This window comes from Geotrypetes seraphini, chromosome 5, assembly GCF_902459505.1.
Source record: "Geotrypetes seraphini chromosome 5, aGeoSer1.1, whole genome shotgun sequence".
NCBI classification, from domain to species: domain Eukaryota; kingdom Metazoa; phylum Chordata; class Amphibia; order Gymnophiona; family Dermophiidae; genus Geotrypetes; species Geotrypetes seraphini.
In genome coordinates, this window is record NC_047088.1 from 197,810,231 (window position 1) to 197,827,469 (window position 17,239).

Genomic DNA, 17,239 nt, shown 5'->3' on the forward strand with positions numbered 1-17,239 from the left:
GCAAGATTGTTTCACCAGGATAACCCCCTTTTAGCGACATTCACATAGTACTTCCAATGGGGGCCCAAAGCAATTTCCATAATGTAATATCAAGTATAAAAGTTTGGATAATCAGATGACTTCCAGAACCTAGTGATCAGATGTAATCCTTCCCAAGGGCAGTCCACATATGGAACCCAAATGGCAATCTCTTGCAGAAGAGCAGTTCTATAATACAGTGTTTGGTGTTCTATAATACAGTGTTTGGTGAAGGATAGAATGCCGAACCCTAGGAAGTTGCTTTCTCCAGATATAAGCAAAAACCTTTCTATTGAGGCTACGATAAAAGGCAGGGGAGAACCAAATGGGTAATGCCATAAATAAATATAGCAGTTTTGGTAGGAGCATCATCTTCACCGCTGAGATCCGACCCAGCCAGCGCATATTTAGGCCCTCCCATCTATCCAACCCTTCAAAAATGTTCTTAAGCAATGTGGGGTAATTTGCCTTATAAAGATCCCCTGGGTCTGTCGTTAAATTAACCCTCAAATACCTAATAGCAGATGAGGATCACTGAAAGGGGAATTACATTTGTAACACTATTGCATTCTCCTGGGGTACATTTACATTTAAGATTTCTGATTTGAACATATTGATCTTAAACCTTGAAAGCTCTCTATAAGACTACATTTCCTGAGATACAGCAGCTAAAGAAACCTCAGGATTCTGTAGGGTCAATAACATGTCATCTGCAGATAAGATTATATACTCTTGAGTGCCTACTGTAATTCTTGCAGTGTCGGGACACATCCGTACCTGACAGGATTGGGGTTAAATTGTAGTGACAAACAATAGTGGGGATAATGCACAGCCTTGCCGAGTGCCTCAATGGAGCTCAATCGACTCCATGTAATGCCCATTGATCTTCAGCAAGGCCAAAGGTGAGTGATAAAGAGCCAAGATCCAGCTGAAAAATTTGCCTCGGAAACCCATCCTATGTAAGTACGGAAAAGGAAGACCCAGCTCACCCTACTAAATGCTTTCGCAGCATCTAAAGACAAGATCAGAGTAGGGGAGTCTACCCTCCTAGTCGACCCACCTAGATGAAACCCGCCTGGTTTTTTGTGGATCAATTTGGACAAAACCGTCTGCATTCTAGTGGCCAAGATTTTCATAAAAATTTTATAATCACTATCCAATAAGGAGACTAGCCGATAAGAATTGCAATCAGTAGGGGATTTACCCGGATTTTGCAATAGGATTACCGCCTCCAGCCTCCAAGAGTATGGCAGTGGTGGTTCATCATCAAGAGTGTTAAAGACCCTGGTGAGACAAGGGACTAATAAATGAGAAAAACACTTATAGAAGCCGTTCATAAATCCATCAGGGCCTGGGGATTTGCCAGAAGGCAATGCTTGAATAGCCTGTAGGATTTCCTCTACTTGGATAGGACTTGAAAGGGATTGTGCTTCAGCTTCCGAAAGCCACGCCAGTGGGATAGTGTCCAAATATGCGTCCATCTCTGCCTCTGTTCGAATCTCCTGTGGGCCATAGAGGGATGTATAGTAGTCTAAAAAGGCTTCACTAATCTCCTGAGCAGTATTGCAGAGATGTCTCCTTGCATCATAGATCATATTAATAAGTGTAGCTTGTTTCTTAAGTATATTAGAGAGTAGCAGACTAGCTTTATTTTTAAACTCAAAGTATTCCTGGTGTACCTTTTGCAGTGATTCCCCCAGGGAGGTCAATTCTAGGTCTTTTAATGCTTATGAAAGCTCAAGTGAGCATGATCAGAGGCCCTCCCTCCTTCACCTTACTTCTCAAGTGGTGCAATTCCTGTCACAAAGTGCCTTTCCTAGCCACCTTTGATTTATGAATAGAGACCTGAAGAGCTATAATCTTACCCCGCATTACCACTTTACATCTTTACAATAAAGTCCTAGGTTCCATGTCTTTCTGGTCATTGAATTCCAAGTACTCCTGCAGTTCTTTATTCCATTGTTCCACATTCTGTGGCTCTGCATGCAAATTATCAGAAAATCTCCAAGGGGGCCTTGGTGGAGGATCCCATCTATCAATAATATCAGTTCCACTGGATAATAATTCGATAATGTGCTAGTATTGATTTCACTTCAAACAACCTGCACATTCACCATGCCATCTCCCAGCCACAGATCTATTCTAGAGCTCGAAACATGCACTCGCGAATGAAATGTATAATCACGGGCAGCAGGATGTTTCATTCTTCAATAATCACACAGTCCCCAGTGATTCATAAACAATTGTAGCTGCACTCGATCCTTACCAGCATACTGAACAGAGGCTGCTGAATTATCCAATAATGGGTCTAAAGTTAAATCATAGTCGTCATTCCCCCCCCCCCCCCCCCCCACCAGGATCTTACCCTCAGCATGCCTTTGGAATAAAGTGTCTATTTTCTGATAGAAGGGGCCCTGATGGTCATTAGGGGCATTAACGTTAACTAAAGCAAAGAGTTGAGGACTGAAATCCACCTTAAGCAATAGAAATTTACCCTCAGGGTCTCGAATCACCTTAGTAATCTCAAATTGGAGCGAGCCATAACCATATTCCCACCCCTTTAGTCTTTTTCTCCTCTTTATTAGAAGCCAAGTTTAAAAAAATGGAAATTTGGTATGACGCACTAGATGTTACTAATTAGATGGGTTTCTTGCATAAAAAGGATAGAGGCCTTAAGCCGCATAACTGTCTCCTAAAAGGGCTATTTAGGCCTTGAGCATTACTAGTTAAAAACTTAAGCTCCAGGGTAAAATAGATAAAGATCTGAAGGGTAATAGTTTAAAAAAATGGAAATTTGGTATGACGCACTAGATGTTACTAATTAGATGGGTTTCTTGCATAAAAAGGATAGAGGCCTTAAGCCGCATAACTGTCTCCTAAAAGGGCTATTTAGGCCTTGAGCATTACTAGTTAAAAACTTAAGCTCCAGGGTAAAATAGATAAAGATCTGAAGGGTAATGGGGTATACAAATGTTATGTAATTTCGAGTATCCCTTAATCTTTGTAATTTTGATTTAGTAAAAAATCCAAACCTGTTCTATACCACTTGGGATTTTGTAGACTTCAATCATATCGCCCCCCTCAGCTGTCTCTTTTCCAAGCTGAAGGGCCCTAGCCTCTCCTTATACCCTCTATCATCTTAGTCGTTCTTCTTTGAACCTTTTCCAGGTCTGCTTTATCTTTCTTGAAATAAGGCAACCAGAATTGAATGCAATACTTGAGGTGAGGTTGCACTATGGAGTGATACAGAGGCATCATAACATTCTTTGTCTTGTTAACCATCCCTTTTCTAATAATTCCTAGCATCTTGTTTGCTTTTTTGGATGCTGCCACACATTGGGCAGTTGGTTTCAGCGTATTGTCTACATTGAGACCCATATCTTTTTCTTGAGTGCTGACTCTAGCATCTGGTAACTATGATGCGCATCACTTTGCATTTGTCCACATTAAATTTCATCTGCTATATATACAGGTACTTATTTTGTATCTGGAGCAATGGAGGATTAAGTGACTTGCCCAAGGTCACAAGGAGCAGCGCTGGGATCAATCTCACAACCTCAGGATGCTGGGGCAGCAGCTCTACCACTAGGCCACTCCTCATCTCATAGCTGTTGGGAGAGTTTGACATATATGTTATAAAAAGGTAGGGAGCATTACCAGGCATGTTCACCTCCCAATTAAGATTGTGGAGCCTTCAAGAGGGAGGGTGTTGCCATAATTCAGGTCATAAAATTTTGGGGTGATTTTGTTGTAAACTGAGCCCCCAAATATCTCATAAGCAGTTCTGCTGTCGCTCCATGAGGTTGACGTTCAGAATATGACTTGCTCATGTTGACCTAGAACAGGGGTAGGGAATTCCAGTCCTCGAGAGCCGGAGCCAGGTCAGGTTTTCAGGATATCCACAATAAATATGCATGAGATAGATTTGCATCTCAAGGAGGCAGTGAATGCAAATCCATCTCATACATATTCATTGTAGATATCCTGAAAACCTGACCTGGCTCCGGCTTTCGAGGACCGGAATTTCCTACCCCTGACCTAGAACAATTTTGGGAAGCTCTCAAGGTTTTTAACTACTACTATTATTTCTAGAGCTCTATCAGACATGCAGTGCTGTTCAGAGTCATAAAGGAGACAGTCCCTGCTCAAGTGAGTTTACAATATAAACAATCAAGACAAACAGGATGCCAGGGTAGGGGTTACAATTAGGAGGGGATAGTTAAACTGCTGGCTAGGGTGATGAACAGAGGGTAGTAGGGTTATGAGATTAAGGCTGTCTCAAAAAGTTGAGTTTTCAGCCTACTTTTGAATAAGGGAAGGGGTGTGGCTGATGGACTCGGGTAGTTTATTCCAGGCATATGGGGCAGTGAGCTGAGAGGAACGAAGTCTGAAATTGGAAGTTTGGGAAAAAGGAACAGATAAAAGCAACTTGTCTGAGGAATGGAGTTCTCCGGGAGGTTTATAAGAAGAGAGGTACTGAGGGGCTGAAGAACAAACACTTGTATGTTAGTAATAGAAGTTTGAACTGTGTGCAAAGGCAGATAGGGAGACAATGAAATGATTTGAGGAGAGGGGTGAGGTGAGTGTAGCAAGGTTGGCAGAAAAGCAGTAAAGTAGAATTTTGTACAGATTGCAGGAGAGGAAGGTGGTTCAGTGGGAGATCTGTTAGAAGTAGATTGCAGTAGTCTAAGCATGAGGTTATGAGAGTGTGGACAAGGATCCGGGTAGTGTGCTCAGAGAGGAAGGGGTGAATTTTGGTGATGTAGAGATAGAAGTGACAGGCTTTGGCGGTCTGATAGATCCGAGTAGAAAATGAAAGGTTAGAGTTGATGATGACTCCCAAGGTTAACAAGCAGAGGAGATGGGAATGATAAAAAGTATTATTTATGGAGAATAGAGGGAGAGGAGCAGAGTTTAGGTGGAAAGAGGAGCAGTTCAGTCTTGGACATGTTTAGTTCCATGCAGCAGTGGGATATCTTTAACTACTACTGGTAGTGTAATGACAGGGAAGGTAAGGGTGTGCTAATTTTCTGTTTTGTTAATGAACTGTGTAAGTTGAGGGATTTTCACCCAGTTTAAAGTATACAGGATGCCCATCATGTGCCCCTGTATTCATAGCTACAGTATACAGGCTTCCAATTCTACTGAAACCTACAGAAATTGTAATGCTCAAGTATTTGACTTTCCAAAAGATGCACAGCACTGTAAAAATACTGGCTGAGCATCTTCCAAATAATGGGGTCTGATTAGTTAGTTATTAAAGAACCAAGTTCCAGGAAGCACTAAAAATAAATGGGGCCTAGTGGTTAGAGCAATGGGTTGTGAACCAGAAGACCATGATTCAAATCCTCCTCTTCTCTGATGTAGAGAATGACACGGTGACAAAATTCATCACCGTCCCCGTCCCCACGGATAACCGCGGGAAACCATCTTCATGTCTTTCTTTAAGGAGAGAGGGAAGAATCAGAATATGAATGGCCACAACCATTGACCCTCAAGCTTTGCTTTGAAGAATGCTGGTGTAGAAGGACTGAGGTTGAAATAGACACTAGAAAATGACATGGGATTATTTCCCGCGGTTATCCGCAGGGACAGGAACGGTGACAAATTTTGTCACCGTGTCATTCTCTATTCTGATGCTCCTTTTCATTTTGGGCAGGTCACTTATTGCCTCAGATCCCAACGTAGATTATAATCTCTTTGAGGAGGCTTGTACCTGTATGTAATGCCTAAAATTGGAATATATATGGTTTTGCTTAGGTATTCTAATGGAAGAGAAGGAAAGAAAATGGAAGAGGGTATGTTTTGTTGTAGGCTATTATCAGACTTAACTGTTTTTCTGTTTGTTGTTTGCATTGTCATTGTTTTAATGGTCTTACCCCTTGCAGAATCTGTCCAGTTGCTTGTGGTGGTTGTTCAACCAGGAGCCCGGAAGACTCTATGTAGAGCTTCAGTTCTTCTGTGCTGTGTTCAATTTTGGCCAGGTGCGTGCATATCTGCTTGTTTGCCGCTGTTCTCTTTCTTAAAACCGGTTATGTAACGTTGGTCCCTTTCTGCCTGACAATACAAATTATTTCCTTTGTTGGCATCCAAAATGGTCTTTACTTGCTGAACCTTTTTCTGGGTGTGGTTTTAACCAATGGGAACTTGTTTAGGAGAGAGATCCTTCTGAACTGGATTTGACCTTCAGAAGGAGTTTTCTCAGTAACAAGCTTCTAGGATAACTTTTTTTTTCTTCTTCTTCTTCTTCTTTTTTCCCCTCACTGATCATTGATTGATCTAAAAAAAATGTTTCTGAGCATCAAGTGTGAGATGTTATACAAACCAAAACCATCTTTATTTGATCTGTGTTCACATTTTATACCACAGTTTAAATTTATATACTGTATTCATCATGTTTTTTCATATTTTAAGCAAATGTTGGGGTTGTTTTTTTTTGGGTGGGGGGTTGCAATAAATTGCTACCAATGCAAACCTGTATTCCCTTCCTCTTAGCCCTCTAAACAAAGCCTCATCTCCCAAACAGCAGTAGCTTTTTTATGGCTATTATCTGCAGAAGGAATCCACTCTGGATTTTATTTTTTTTTTTTTATAACCCTCATACTTCACTAAGAGCTCTACTGCCACCTATAGTTTTTCCTTTCTGCACGCAAGCTGGAAGGAGTATTTCTGTTCCGCTCTGCTCTTTTCTTTATTTTATTCAAGTTATTTTTGGATTTTCTTTGGTTATTCAGTGCTGAAAGCTTCTCTGTTTATGGATCCAGCTCTTTCTTCATGGAGTAGAAACAGAGGTGGGCTGCAGCTGAAAGGCCAATACCTTGTGGTACCTGTTAGCCAACCTGCAGAAGCATTTTTGGAGCTTGGGGCCTTCCCTGGTTAGTGTTGCTCACCTACTGCTTGGCAGGAGTTTGAACACAAACTGTCAGGATCCATAGGCGTCTCGTAGTGTGCCAGCTCCGTTTTTGCCTCCTTCCTTCTAGTTGGTCATCTATCAGCCTGCATAATGGAGGCTCATTCAGTCACCGTGTCTGACTGGGCAGCCCAAAGATCAGCGTTGGAGGAGATGGTCTGAATGAGACAGTGATTTCTTCTCCCTTTCCAACTACTGTTCAGAGCTGAGGCAGGCTGCAGCAAATTGCCAGCACAACCTGCGAGGTAGAGCAGGGGGCAGAAATTCCAGTTTTCAGTGGTTTCTGCTTGTTCCCCTATGTGCCCTCCCCCCAAAATCCTAAACTTGCCAGTTTTTGATTTTTTTCTCTTTATTTTTTTAAGTGATTTTGGCACCAAAATCTGAGTGCGGCCATCTTCAAAAGCTTCCTGCAGCTCCAAAACGTCTTGTTTGGCCTCTCTGTCAAGAAGCTGTAATGACGCCAGGTTGGAGGTGGGGTCTCTCATGATAGGAGGCCCTCTCTTGGACTTTCTACAGGCCTGGGTTCAGATTACATCTGACCGCTAAGTTCTGGAAGTCATCCAGAGCAGCTACAAGCTGGAATTCACCTGGACTCTTAACAGATTGGTTTGTGGACTCTCCCGTGGGGCGCCAGGAAAAAGTGACCCGAGTGTAAGCCACTATGAAAAGGCTGCTAGACATTCATAAGAACATATGAATTGCTGCTGGGTCAGACCAGTGGTCCATCATGCCCAGCAGTCCGCTCACGCAGCAGCCCTTAGGTCAAAGACAAGTGCCCTAAATGAGATTAGCCTTACCTGCGTACGTTCTGGTTCATCATGAACTTGTCTAACTTTGTCTTGAATCCGTGGAGGGTGTTTTCCCCTATAACAGCCTCCGGAAGAGCATTCCAGTTTTCTACCACTCTCTGGGTGAAGAACTTCCTTACATTTGTACGGTATCTATCCCCTTTTAACTTTAGAGAATGCCCTCTCGTTCTCTCTACCTTGGAGAGGGTGAACAACCTGCCTTTTCTACTGTCTATTCCCTTCATCATCTTGAATGTTTTGATTATGTCCCCTCTTGGTCTCCTCTTTTCAAGGGAGAAGAGGCCCAGTTTCTCTAATCTCTCATTGTACGGCAACTCCTCCAGCCCCTTAACCATTTTAGTCGCTCTTCTCTGGACCCTTTCGAATAGTACTGTGTCCTTCATGTACGGCGACCAGTGCTGGACACAGTATTCCAGGTGAGGATGTACCATGGCCCAGTACAGTGGCATGATAACCTCTGATCCGTTTGTGATCCCCTTCTTAATCATTCCTAGCATTTTGTTCACCCTTTTTGCCACCGCCGCACATTGCACAGATGGCTTCATTGGCCATAGAGTCTGTGCTGACCAAAGACTCGTGCTCGGGCAGATACTCCATATACTTCATCATGCTAAAAGAAGGCTCCGATGATTGGAGACCCATTCTGGACCTTACTCACATAAATGCAGCGCTCGGGGTCCCGTGTTTGCACATGAGACTGTTCAGTCATAGCAGCAATCACTCAGGGAGAGTTCCTTGCCTCTCTGGATCTGACAGACGCATATTCCCATTTTCCTAGACCACAGAAAGTTCCTAAGATTTCATGTACTGGAATAGCATTTTCAGATCTCCTCCTTTCCCTTTGGCCTGGTGATAGCTCCTTGCACTTTGACCAAATTGATAGTGGTGGGGGCAGCCCACCTGCGAAGGATGGGTCTGCTGGTGCTTTCCCTCCTGGACGACTGACTGATTTGGGGGTCAAGAAGGAAATAGATCAGGTGGTCCAAGTCCTAGAGGGTCTGGGTTGGATTGTAAATTACAGAAAGCCATTTGTCTCCAACACAATCCCTGGCGTACCTGGGTATCTTGTTTGACATGGCTGCAGGCCGTGTCTATCCAGAGGCACGCAGACAGAAGCTTTGCTCTCAGATAATGTGCCTCCTGACTTAAGCCTGCTCTATCAGTGTGGGACTGTCTTCAAGACTTAGGTTCAATGGCAGCCACAGTAGATGTGGTTCCTTGGACGAGAGCCTACATGCATCCTCTCAAGCATGCGTTGGTCACGCATTGGTCTTTGCAGACACTCATTACAGAAGTGTCTATGTTGGATGCTGGAGGACCGGGTCAGTATGGATTGGTAACTCCACCCTCAGTTTCTTACCAAGGGCATGCCCCTTCAGATAACACCTTGGGAGGTCGTAATGATGGAAGCCATTCTCCTTGGTTGGGGAACTCATTGCAACTGTTTACTGATTCAATGGTGTTGGTCACCCGCTCAGAAGAAGTGGTTGATCAGTCGGCTGGCTCTGGTGAAACTACAGAAGACTCTGGAAGGCCAGGCAGTCCGGGTCTTTTTGGACAATGCTACAGCAGAGGCCTATGTCAGTCACCCAGGGGAGCACCAGTAGTGCCCATCTGGATCTGGAGGCCTGCTTGCTTTTTGCTTCGGTGAAACGCCATCTGCAGGCTGTTTCAATGGTGCATGTAGCTGGAGTGGACAGTGTCCAAGTTGACTTTCTCAGCAGACAGACTTTGGATGCGGGCGAGTGGTAGCTGTCTGACACAGCATTCCAAGCCATTTTACGCTGCTGGAGTCAGCCACAAAAAGGTGGACAGGTTTTTCGGTTGAAGATTTGAGTCCGGAAGCACGGGCTAGGTGCTCCTGGTCCAGCTGCAGAGCGTAGTTTTGCATGTCTTTTCCCCCTTGGCCTATGATTGGCTGTATCCTTCAAAAGACTGCAAGTTGTGGAAAAGTCATTCTCATAGCTCCGTACTGGCCACACAGACCATGGTAAGCTGATCTGGTGCATCTTCGAACAGGTCCTGGACTCTGATTACAGGTACATTCGGATCTTCTTTCCCAAGGTCCAGTGTGCCTAGAACAGGGGTAGACAATTCCGGTCCTCAAGAGCCACAGGCAGCTCAGGTTTTCAGCGTATCCACAATGAATATGTATGAGATGGATTTGCATACACTGCCTCCTTGAGATGCAAATCCATCTCATACATATTCATTGTGGATACGCTGAAAACCTGAGCTGCCTGTGGCTCTTGAGGACTGGAATTGCCAACCCCTGGCCTAGAAGATCCGGATCATTCACTGTTACGGCATGGCTCTTGAACGCGAAGCATTAGCACATAAGGGGTACTTGGAGGTGGTCATTCAAGTCTAAGAAGCAGACAATGGTCTTGGCCTTTGCTAAAGTGTGACAAACTTTCCAGCAGTGGTGTGCCCAGAAAAAGGTGGAGCCATTTTCAGCTCTGATTTCTGTGGTGTTGGGCTTTCCTCCAAGCCAGCCTTGACGAGGGTCTTAACAGTGGCTGCCTTCGGGTTCAAGTTGCTGGACTCTCTTGTTTCAGAGCTCAAAACCACATATCTACACTGGCATCTCATCCAGACATAGCCAGATTTTTGAAGGGTGCACTTCACATCAGACCTACGGTCAAAACCCCATTCCCTTTGTGAGATCTTAACGTGGTTCTGCAGGGTCTCAGTCGAGCTTCATTCAAGCCACTGATGTATTTGATGCTCAAGACAGTTTTTCTGGTGGCTGTGACCTCAGCGAGATAGGTCTCTGAACTACAGGCACTTTCTTGTAGGGAGCCTTTTCTTAAAATCTCTGATGCTGGAGTCTCTTTACACACATTTCTTTCATTTCTACCGAAAGTGGTTTTGGCATTTCATGTCAGTCAGGAAGATAGATTGCCAGCAATCCAGTCCACAGGTTCCAAGAAGCAGGTCCAGATTTTGAAGAAGTTGGATGTGAGAAGAGTGCTACTTCGATATCTATCTGAAGGCCACCAACGAGTTTAGACTCGCTGACCATTTTTTGTGCTGACTAATCCAACTAAGCAAGTTATGCCAGCTTCCAAGGCCACGATTTCCAGGTGAATCCGAGGGGCCATTCTGTCAGTGTACATTGTTTGTGATAAATAGTCCCCTGTTTCCGTGAAGGCGCTTTTGACAAGAATTGTAGCTTCGTCGTGGGCAGAAGCTAGGGCAGTCTCTCCAGTGGAGATTTGTAGGGTGGGGACTTGGTCCACTCTACATATATTTGCTAAGTTTTACAGAGTGGATGTGGCAGCAAGGGAGGTTTCTGCCTTTGGGTTCTCAGTGCCAGTGCAGTCATCCCACCCTCGATTTCTGGAACTGCTTCTGTATATCCCGCTTGTCCAGAATGATACACCTATTGCATTGAAAAAAGAGATTAGGTTCTTACCTTGCTGGTATCTTTTCCAGTAGATAGGACAGGGGTCCAGAATGACACACCCATCTTTTCTTTCCTTCGCCTGCCTACTGTCTCATGAAGAATGTTTTTCTCAGAGTCTGTTACTTGGAGGCCAGTCAGCCCTTTGGGCCATGAAGAGTAATTTATTACTGGTGTAGTTTGGGATACTATTTAAGCTCCTTTGCTTCTGCTGGCCTGTTTGTTTTTTTGCTTGATTGTTCATAGTTCTTATGTTGTTTGGTTTGAGCAGAATAGATTTATTAGATAGGAAAGTTTTCCCAAATCCCTACTTCACCTAATTTCAGAACAGCTCTTGCTTGCTTGGGGACTAACTGTAGGTAGCAGTAGAGCTCTCAGTGAAGTAGGAGGGTTATAGAAAAAAATCCTGATTGGATTCCTTCTGTAGAAGCTCGCAGCCATGGTCAGATAACCTGCTTGTACAGAATGACACACCTATCTACTGGAAAAGATATTAGCAAGGTAAGAACCTAATCTTTTTCCAGTTGCCCAACACATGGCATTCAGCCAACATATGTAGGAAGGTATCTTTCAGTCTTTTAAACATCAAACATTCCTCCCTCTTCCACATATCATAAGGAGCCACTTGTCTCGTGATATAAAATTCTACATAGTCTATAAGTCTGTTTTATTCCTTATGTTATACCGTATTTTTCGTTCCATAAGATGCACTTTTTTCACCCAAAAAAGTGGGTGGAAATAAGGGTGCATCTTATGGATCGAATACCACAAAACACACACCCCCCCGGTACCTTTTTGTACTCCCCCTGGTGTTCTCCCTAGAGTCCTTCAGCCGGGCGCTCCGCCCAGCCAATTCAAGCGAGCGCCCGGCTGTGAATTCTAGACAGACAGTCCGGAACGGCACCTGTCAAAACAGTAAAACCACAACTACCTCTCAAAATCCAGTTGACGGGACAGCTCAGCCACAGCGGCTCTGACCACAGGAGCCCATGAATCCCTCCGCCTCGTTCAAATGGTCCTTCGCATGTCCGGCAACACCTCCCCTCTGCCAATCAAATCTGGAAGCACCTGCCAGGCATGCATGATGAAAAGAAGTTGGACGCTATGGCGCAGGAGTCAAGAGCTCAGAGGAGTGTCTGTTGCTCAGTGCGGGGTGGTCCCATGGCACAACTGGTCATGTCTCTGCGCCTGGGGGAGCCTCAAAAATAAGAATGTGAGCGAGTGAGGTGTTTTGGGAGGGTGTAGACGATGCACATGAACGACCATGATTGACCTCACATGGGAAAGGGCGCATGAACCTGTCTCGTTGGTAACAGCAGAGCAGTGCTGATGATGGGTGAGTCCTTAGCTGGTGTTTGGAGATGCACTTTGGGCATTTACTTTCCCTTTCTCCATCCTCCTCCTCCATTGGGATATGCTTGGTGGGACATTTCCACTGTAGTTCCCCTACCTGAGCACTGTGTTTTGATGCACCTTTTTGCCTAGTTTTACTCTTGACTAGTGAGTAAACTCTTTTGAGCTCTCTCTCTCTCGCTCTCTCATTCTCTCATTATGTGAAAAGGTGAGGGGGGCTAGCTGGCAGGGAACTTGCCACTAGGCTTGGCTGCCCTGTCCCTACCTGCCAGCCACTATCCCTGCCTGCCCTGTCCAGAGGGAGGACAGGATGCAGAGCTTGTCAAGTGGGGTTGGGTGCAGAGCCTAACAGAATGGGAAATGGTCCTGTATTTGTTACAGGTTGTTTATTTTAATGCAGTACTGGTTTCTGCACCACCAAATTCAGAAACTAGCTTTGTGTTAAACGTGTGCATTATTAACCTGAACAACTGCAGTTCATTTAGTTGTTTTTTTTCCTAGGGTTTTATTTCCTTTGCCATTTTTGGATTGGACAAGCACTTGATCATTCTACCATGCAAGAAAAGGTAATTGAATCATATTTTCCTCAGCTGAATGCCAACTTTATGCAAGACTTCAGTGGAGTTGATTACCTGTTAGGAGACGGCCTTTGCATGTGTTTTAGGAGAACATTTGAGATTTTACATACTTTGCTTGGCTCCAAGTTGCTCGCAAATAGTGGAACAGCTTTATAGTTGTCCAGTTAGATCACTCATTTTATTATTCATAGTGGTGTGCAATAAAGTTATGATAAAAAATCATTAGCCAGATTGTAGTAGGTTTGATGCAATGAGCAGATTGTCTAATATAGAAAAATTAAATAGCATTTTAACAACACTTAGTGCTTCACATTTCTGCTTTATGGGAACATAGCACATCTGTTAGAACAATTTAGTTTTGTTTTTTGATTACCGAAGTTACCAGTTTGAAAGATAACCATTTTAAATGTCTATTTTAGATTTCCCATTAGTTACAGCTGTATATGGTTTTATCTGTAGGCAAGAAAGGGAAGTGCATGTTGGAAATAGCAAATCTTTTATTAGTATTGATACATTTGATAATAAACTCTTAGGAATGTTGGTACTGTGTAACAGGGGCTTAGTTAAGGCCCGCCCAGTTTGGGCTCAGGCTCAATCACCCAGCAGCCACAGGTTGCTGGCAGTGGTTGTTACACACTGCTGGTGGCTAACCCAGAAGCCTTCTCTTTGTAATATTTGTGTTTTGCATCAGAGAAAAGGCTTCTGGATTAGCCGCCGGCAGTGGGTTGGAACTGCTGCCAGACCTGAAGAGAAACAAAAATACTACATGGGCTGGGGGATGGGAAGGGAGGGAAAGAGAAATGCTGCATGGTTTGGGGGGGAAGGGAGGCAAAGAGAGACACCCACCCACTTTAGTCTCAGACCCACCCAAAACTAGTTGTCTGGCTATGCCATTGCTATATAACATAGAAATATAGAAGATGACGGAAGAAAAGGGCTACAGCCCATCAAGTCTGCCCACTCTGCTTACCCACCCCCTGTCTATGCCCTAATGACCCAATTTTCTTATCTTGACCCTCGTAGGGATCCCACATGGGTATCCAATTTATTCTTAAAGTCTGGCACGCTGTCTGCCTCGATCACCTGCACTGGAAGCTTGTTCCAATGATCAACCACTCTCTCTGTGAAGAAATACTTTCTGGTGTCGCCATGAAATTTTCCGCCCCTGAGTTTGAGCGGATGTCCTCTTGTGGCCGAGGGTCCCTTGAGAAAGAAAATATCATCCTCCACTTCGACACGTCCCGTGAGGTACTTAAATGTCTCGATCATGTCTCCCCTCTCCCTACGTTCCTCAAGAGTGTAGAGCTGCAATTTGTTCAGTCTCTCTTCATACGAGAGACCCTTGAGCCCTGAGATCATCCTGGTGGCCATCCGCTGAACCGATTCAATTCTGCGCACATCTTTACTGTAATGTGGCCTCCAGAATTGCACACAGTACTCCAGATGAGGTCTCACCATGGCCCTGTACAACGGCATTATGACTTCAGGCTTTCGGCTGACGAAGCTTCTATTGATACAACCCAATATCTGCCTTGCCTTAGATGAAGCCCTCTCCACTTGATTGGCAGTTTTCATGTCTGCACTGATGATTACTCCTAAATCTCATTCTGCTGAAGTCCTAGTTAAAGTTTCTCCGTTCAAGAAGTACGTCCTGCATGGATTTCCGCTTCCGAGGTGCATGACCTTACATTTTTTAGCATTGAAGCCTAGCTGTCAGGTTGAGGACCAACTTTCCAATGTAAGCAGGTTCTGCGCCATATAATTCTGTAAACTGCATTCACTTACTATATTACATAGTTTGGCGGCGTCGGCGAATAGTGTTATTTTACCTTGAAGCCCTTGAGTCAGATCCCCTATGAATATGTTGAAAAAGAGTGGACCCAGGACCGAGCCCTGCGGCACTCCACTGGTCACCTCCGATGTTTTAAAGAGAGTACCATTAACCACCACCCTCTGAAGTCTGCCACTCAGCCAATCATTGATCCATGCAGTTAGTGTCTCTCCTAACCCCATCGATTCCATCTTGCTTAGCAGCCTGCGGTGTGGGACACTGTCAAAAGCTTTACTGAAGTCCAGGTACACGACGTCCAAAGACTCTCCCAAGTCCAACTTTCTTGTTACCCAGGCTCCTCTGATACCATGTGTTGAAGGCTTTGTAATACAAGTCATTGTATACATTCAAGTTTTGCTGTTGAAATTCCTTTTATACTGATCATGACAGTATTGTGATGTAGCCACCTGCCTTTCTACTGATTTTTCTGTGGCTTCATATGTACAAGAATGTAGTATTAGTGTATAATAATGAAACATGTGCTTTAGTAAGATGTAGTCTGCCTCATTGCACCAAGACCTTTTGTTCCAGGCCCAGCAGTCTTTTAGAAGAGCAAATCCCAGATCTGTTTCTGCTCATTGAGCCTTGGGATACCGCAGAGACCATTCTCACCCTCCCATCCCCGTTATAAAAAAAAAAAAAAACAACCCTAGAGATACAAGGTTCCAAACGGGAGCATCAGAGGGCTGTCACTACAGTGGCTAGGATATACAGAGAGAAACTATACAAGTATTCGGTGCTCACCTTAACATAAGAGTAGTCACATAGAGCTAATCAATTTTAAGATGCTCCTCCAGGAGAAAAAATTCTAGCCTTGGTGGTAAGGGTAGGCATCAGATGAGGTGGAAACTTTTAAAAGGACCCAGGAGGGAAAGCTTTTCCTGTCAGCACACACTAAGAAGAAAAGTGCGAGTCTGTGCATGCCTCACTTGTGATCATATTTATAAAGACTGTTATAAAGATAATGATCAATAACAATCTTCACCATTTTTGTTTCTACCCACTTTACAAATTTTTTTTTTTTTCAGGCTTGAATTCCTTTGGGGTGGCAGAGGGACTGCAGCAAAAGATGCAGAAGATGCTTCTGTGGCAGAGGACATCCGGATGACATGCCACCAGTTTGTTCATTATCACAAAGACCTCTGTGTCCAGAGCATAGTCAAGGAGAGACGGTAGGTGCCATTGTGGAGCAGAGACTAATCCTGATGGATCATGTTCAGGACCTCATGGAACTGTCTGGCTTATATGCCTACTGGGCTTGAAGGATCAGTAGAAGAGAAGTCTGTTATCTAATGAAAATGTGATCCAATGTTAACACGAATATTGTGAGATATATACATCACCTTCATCTGTGATTCTAATTTGAGGGTTAAAAAATAGAAGTGACAATCAAAGAAGATGGTAGGACTAAAGCCAGGAAATTGACATGTTAGATAGTGATGTTGTTTTAATTATAACTTGTCTTCTTTGTATATTGGATCACATGGAAGGTAATTTGGAACAGACCACCTAACTAGTATGGCAGATATGCACTTATGTTACGCCTATTTTATAAAGGAACTTCCTTATCATTCCTCTAGATCAGCCCAGACATGTGAGTTATATCTCCTGACCAGCAGATAAGAGGCAGAGAAAATTGACAACTCAGCGACGTCATCAGCATAAGAAGTAATGCAGACCTGGAACTTGCCCGTATTTCTGCTTTCACAGATAGTCTGTTCCATGTAATTTCAGGTTGCCTCCCAGTGGCACCCTTATTGAGTTTAGCCCTGTGAATAGGCTGCTGATGCAGCAGGCTCTCGGTGATTGTGCCTCAGCCTTTTCTCCCAGTAGAGCAAAGGGAAGCTCTGGCTCTCTTGTCCCAGGCCTCTGCTCATGGGCTTTAATTTTGGTGAGGTAGTGTCTACTGGGAAAGATCCTGGTCAGCAGAAGTCCTGGGGGGCTCAGTGTTGATATCACGAGCCAGAACCAGTGAGGGATTGAGTACTGGTATTGTTCCCAGGTTTTCTTTGGTCTAAAATTTAACTATCTTGAACTGAAGGATGAGATTGAAACACATGGTTTTCTTTGGTTCAACAACAGAAGAAACACTACAGTTTAACTTGGGAATTTTTATTGAACATCATTAAAGAATTGGCTCAAAAATGGTCTCCCTTTAATCTGACTTGGTGAGGTGGTTTAGACACCATTAAAATGATTTCCACAAAGGTGAAATATATTCTCAACATGCTCCCCTTCTTCCTAAAACCTGATATTTCCATTCTATTGAAACTACTTTATCAAACTTTCTATGGAAAGCAAAGCAACCCTATACTGTGCTTAAAAGAAAAACCA

General features: G+C 43.9%; 1 protein-coding gene across 4 annotated transcripts in view; it reads left to right on the plus strand.

Moving 5' to 3' along the window:
- The window catches only part of GPR155 (G protein-coupled receptor 155), a 112,088-nt gene that overhangs the window by 80,751 nt on the left and 14,098 nt on the right, over positions 1 to 17,239 (plus strand). For all 4 annotated transcript variants that reach the window (XM_033946196.1, XM_033946199.1, XM_033946197.1 and 1 more), the window contains exons 13-15: positions 5,907 to 6,002; positions 12,998 to 13,062; positions 15,934 to 16,077. In XM_033946196.1, coding sequence (XP_033802087.1) covers positions 5,907 to 6,002; positions 12,998 to 13,062; positions 15,934 to 16,077 — 305 coding nt within the window. The remainder of the gene's footprint in view (positions 1 to 5,906; positions 6,003 to 12,997; positions 13,063 to 15,933; positions 16,078 to 17,239) is intronic.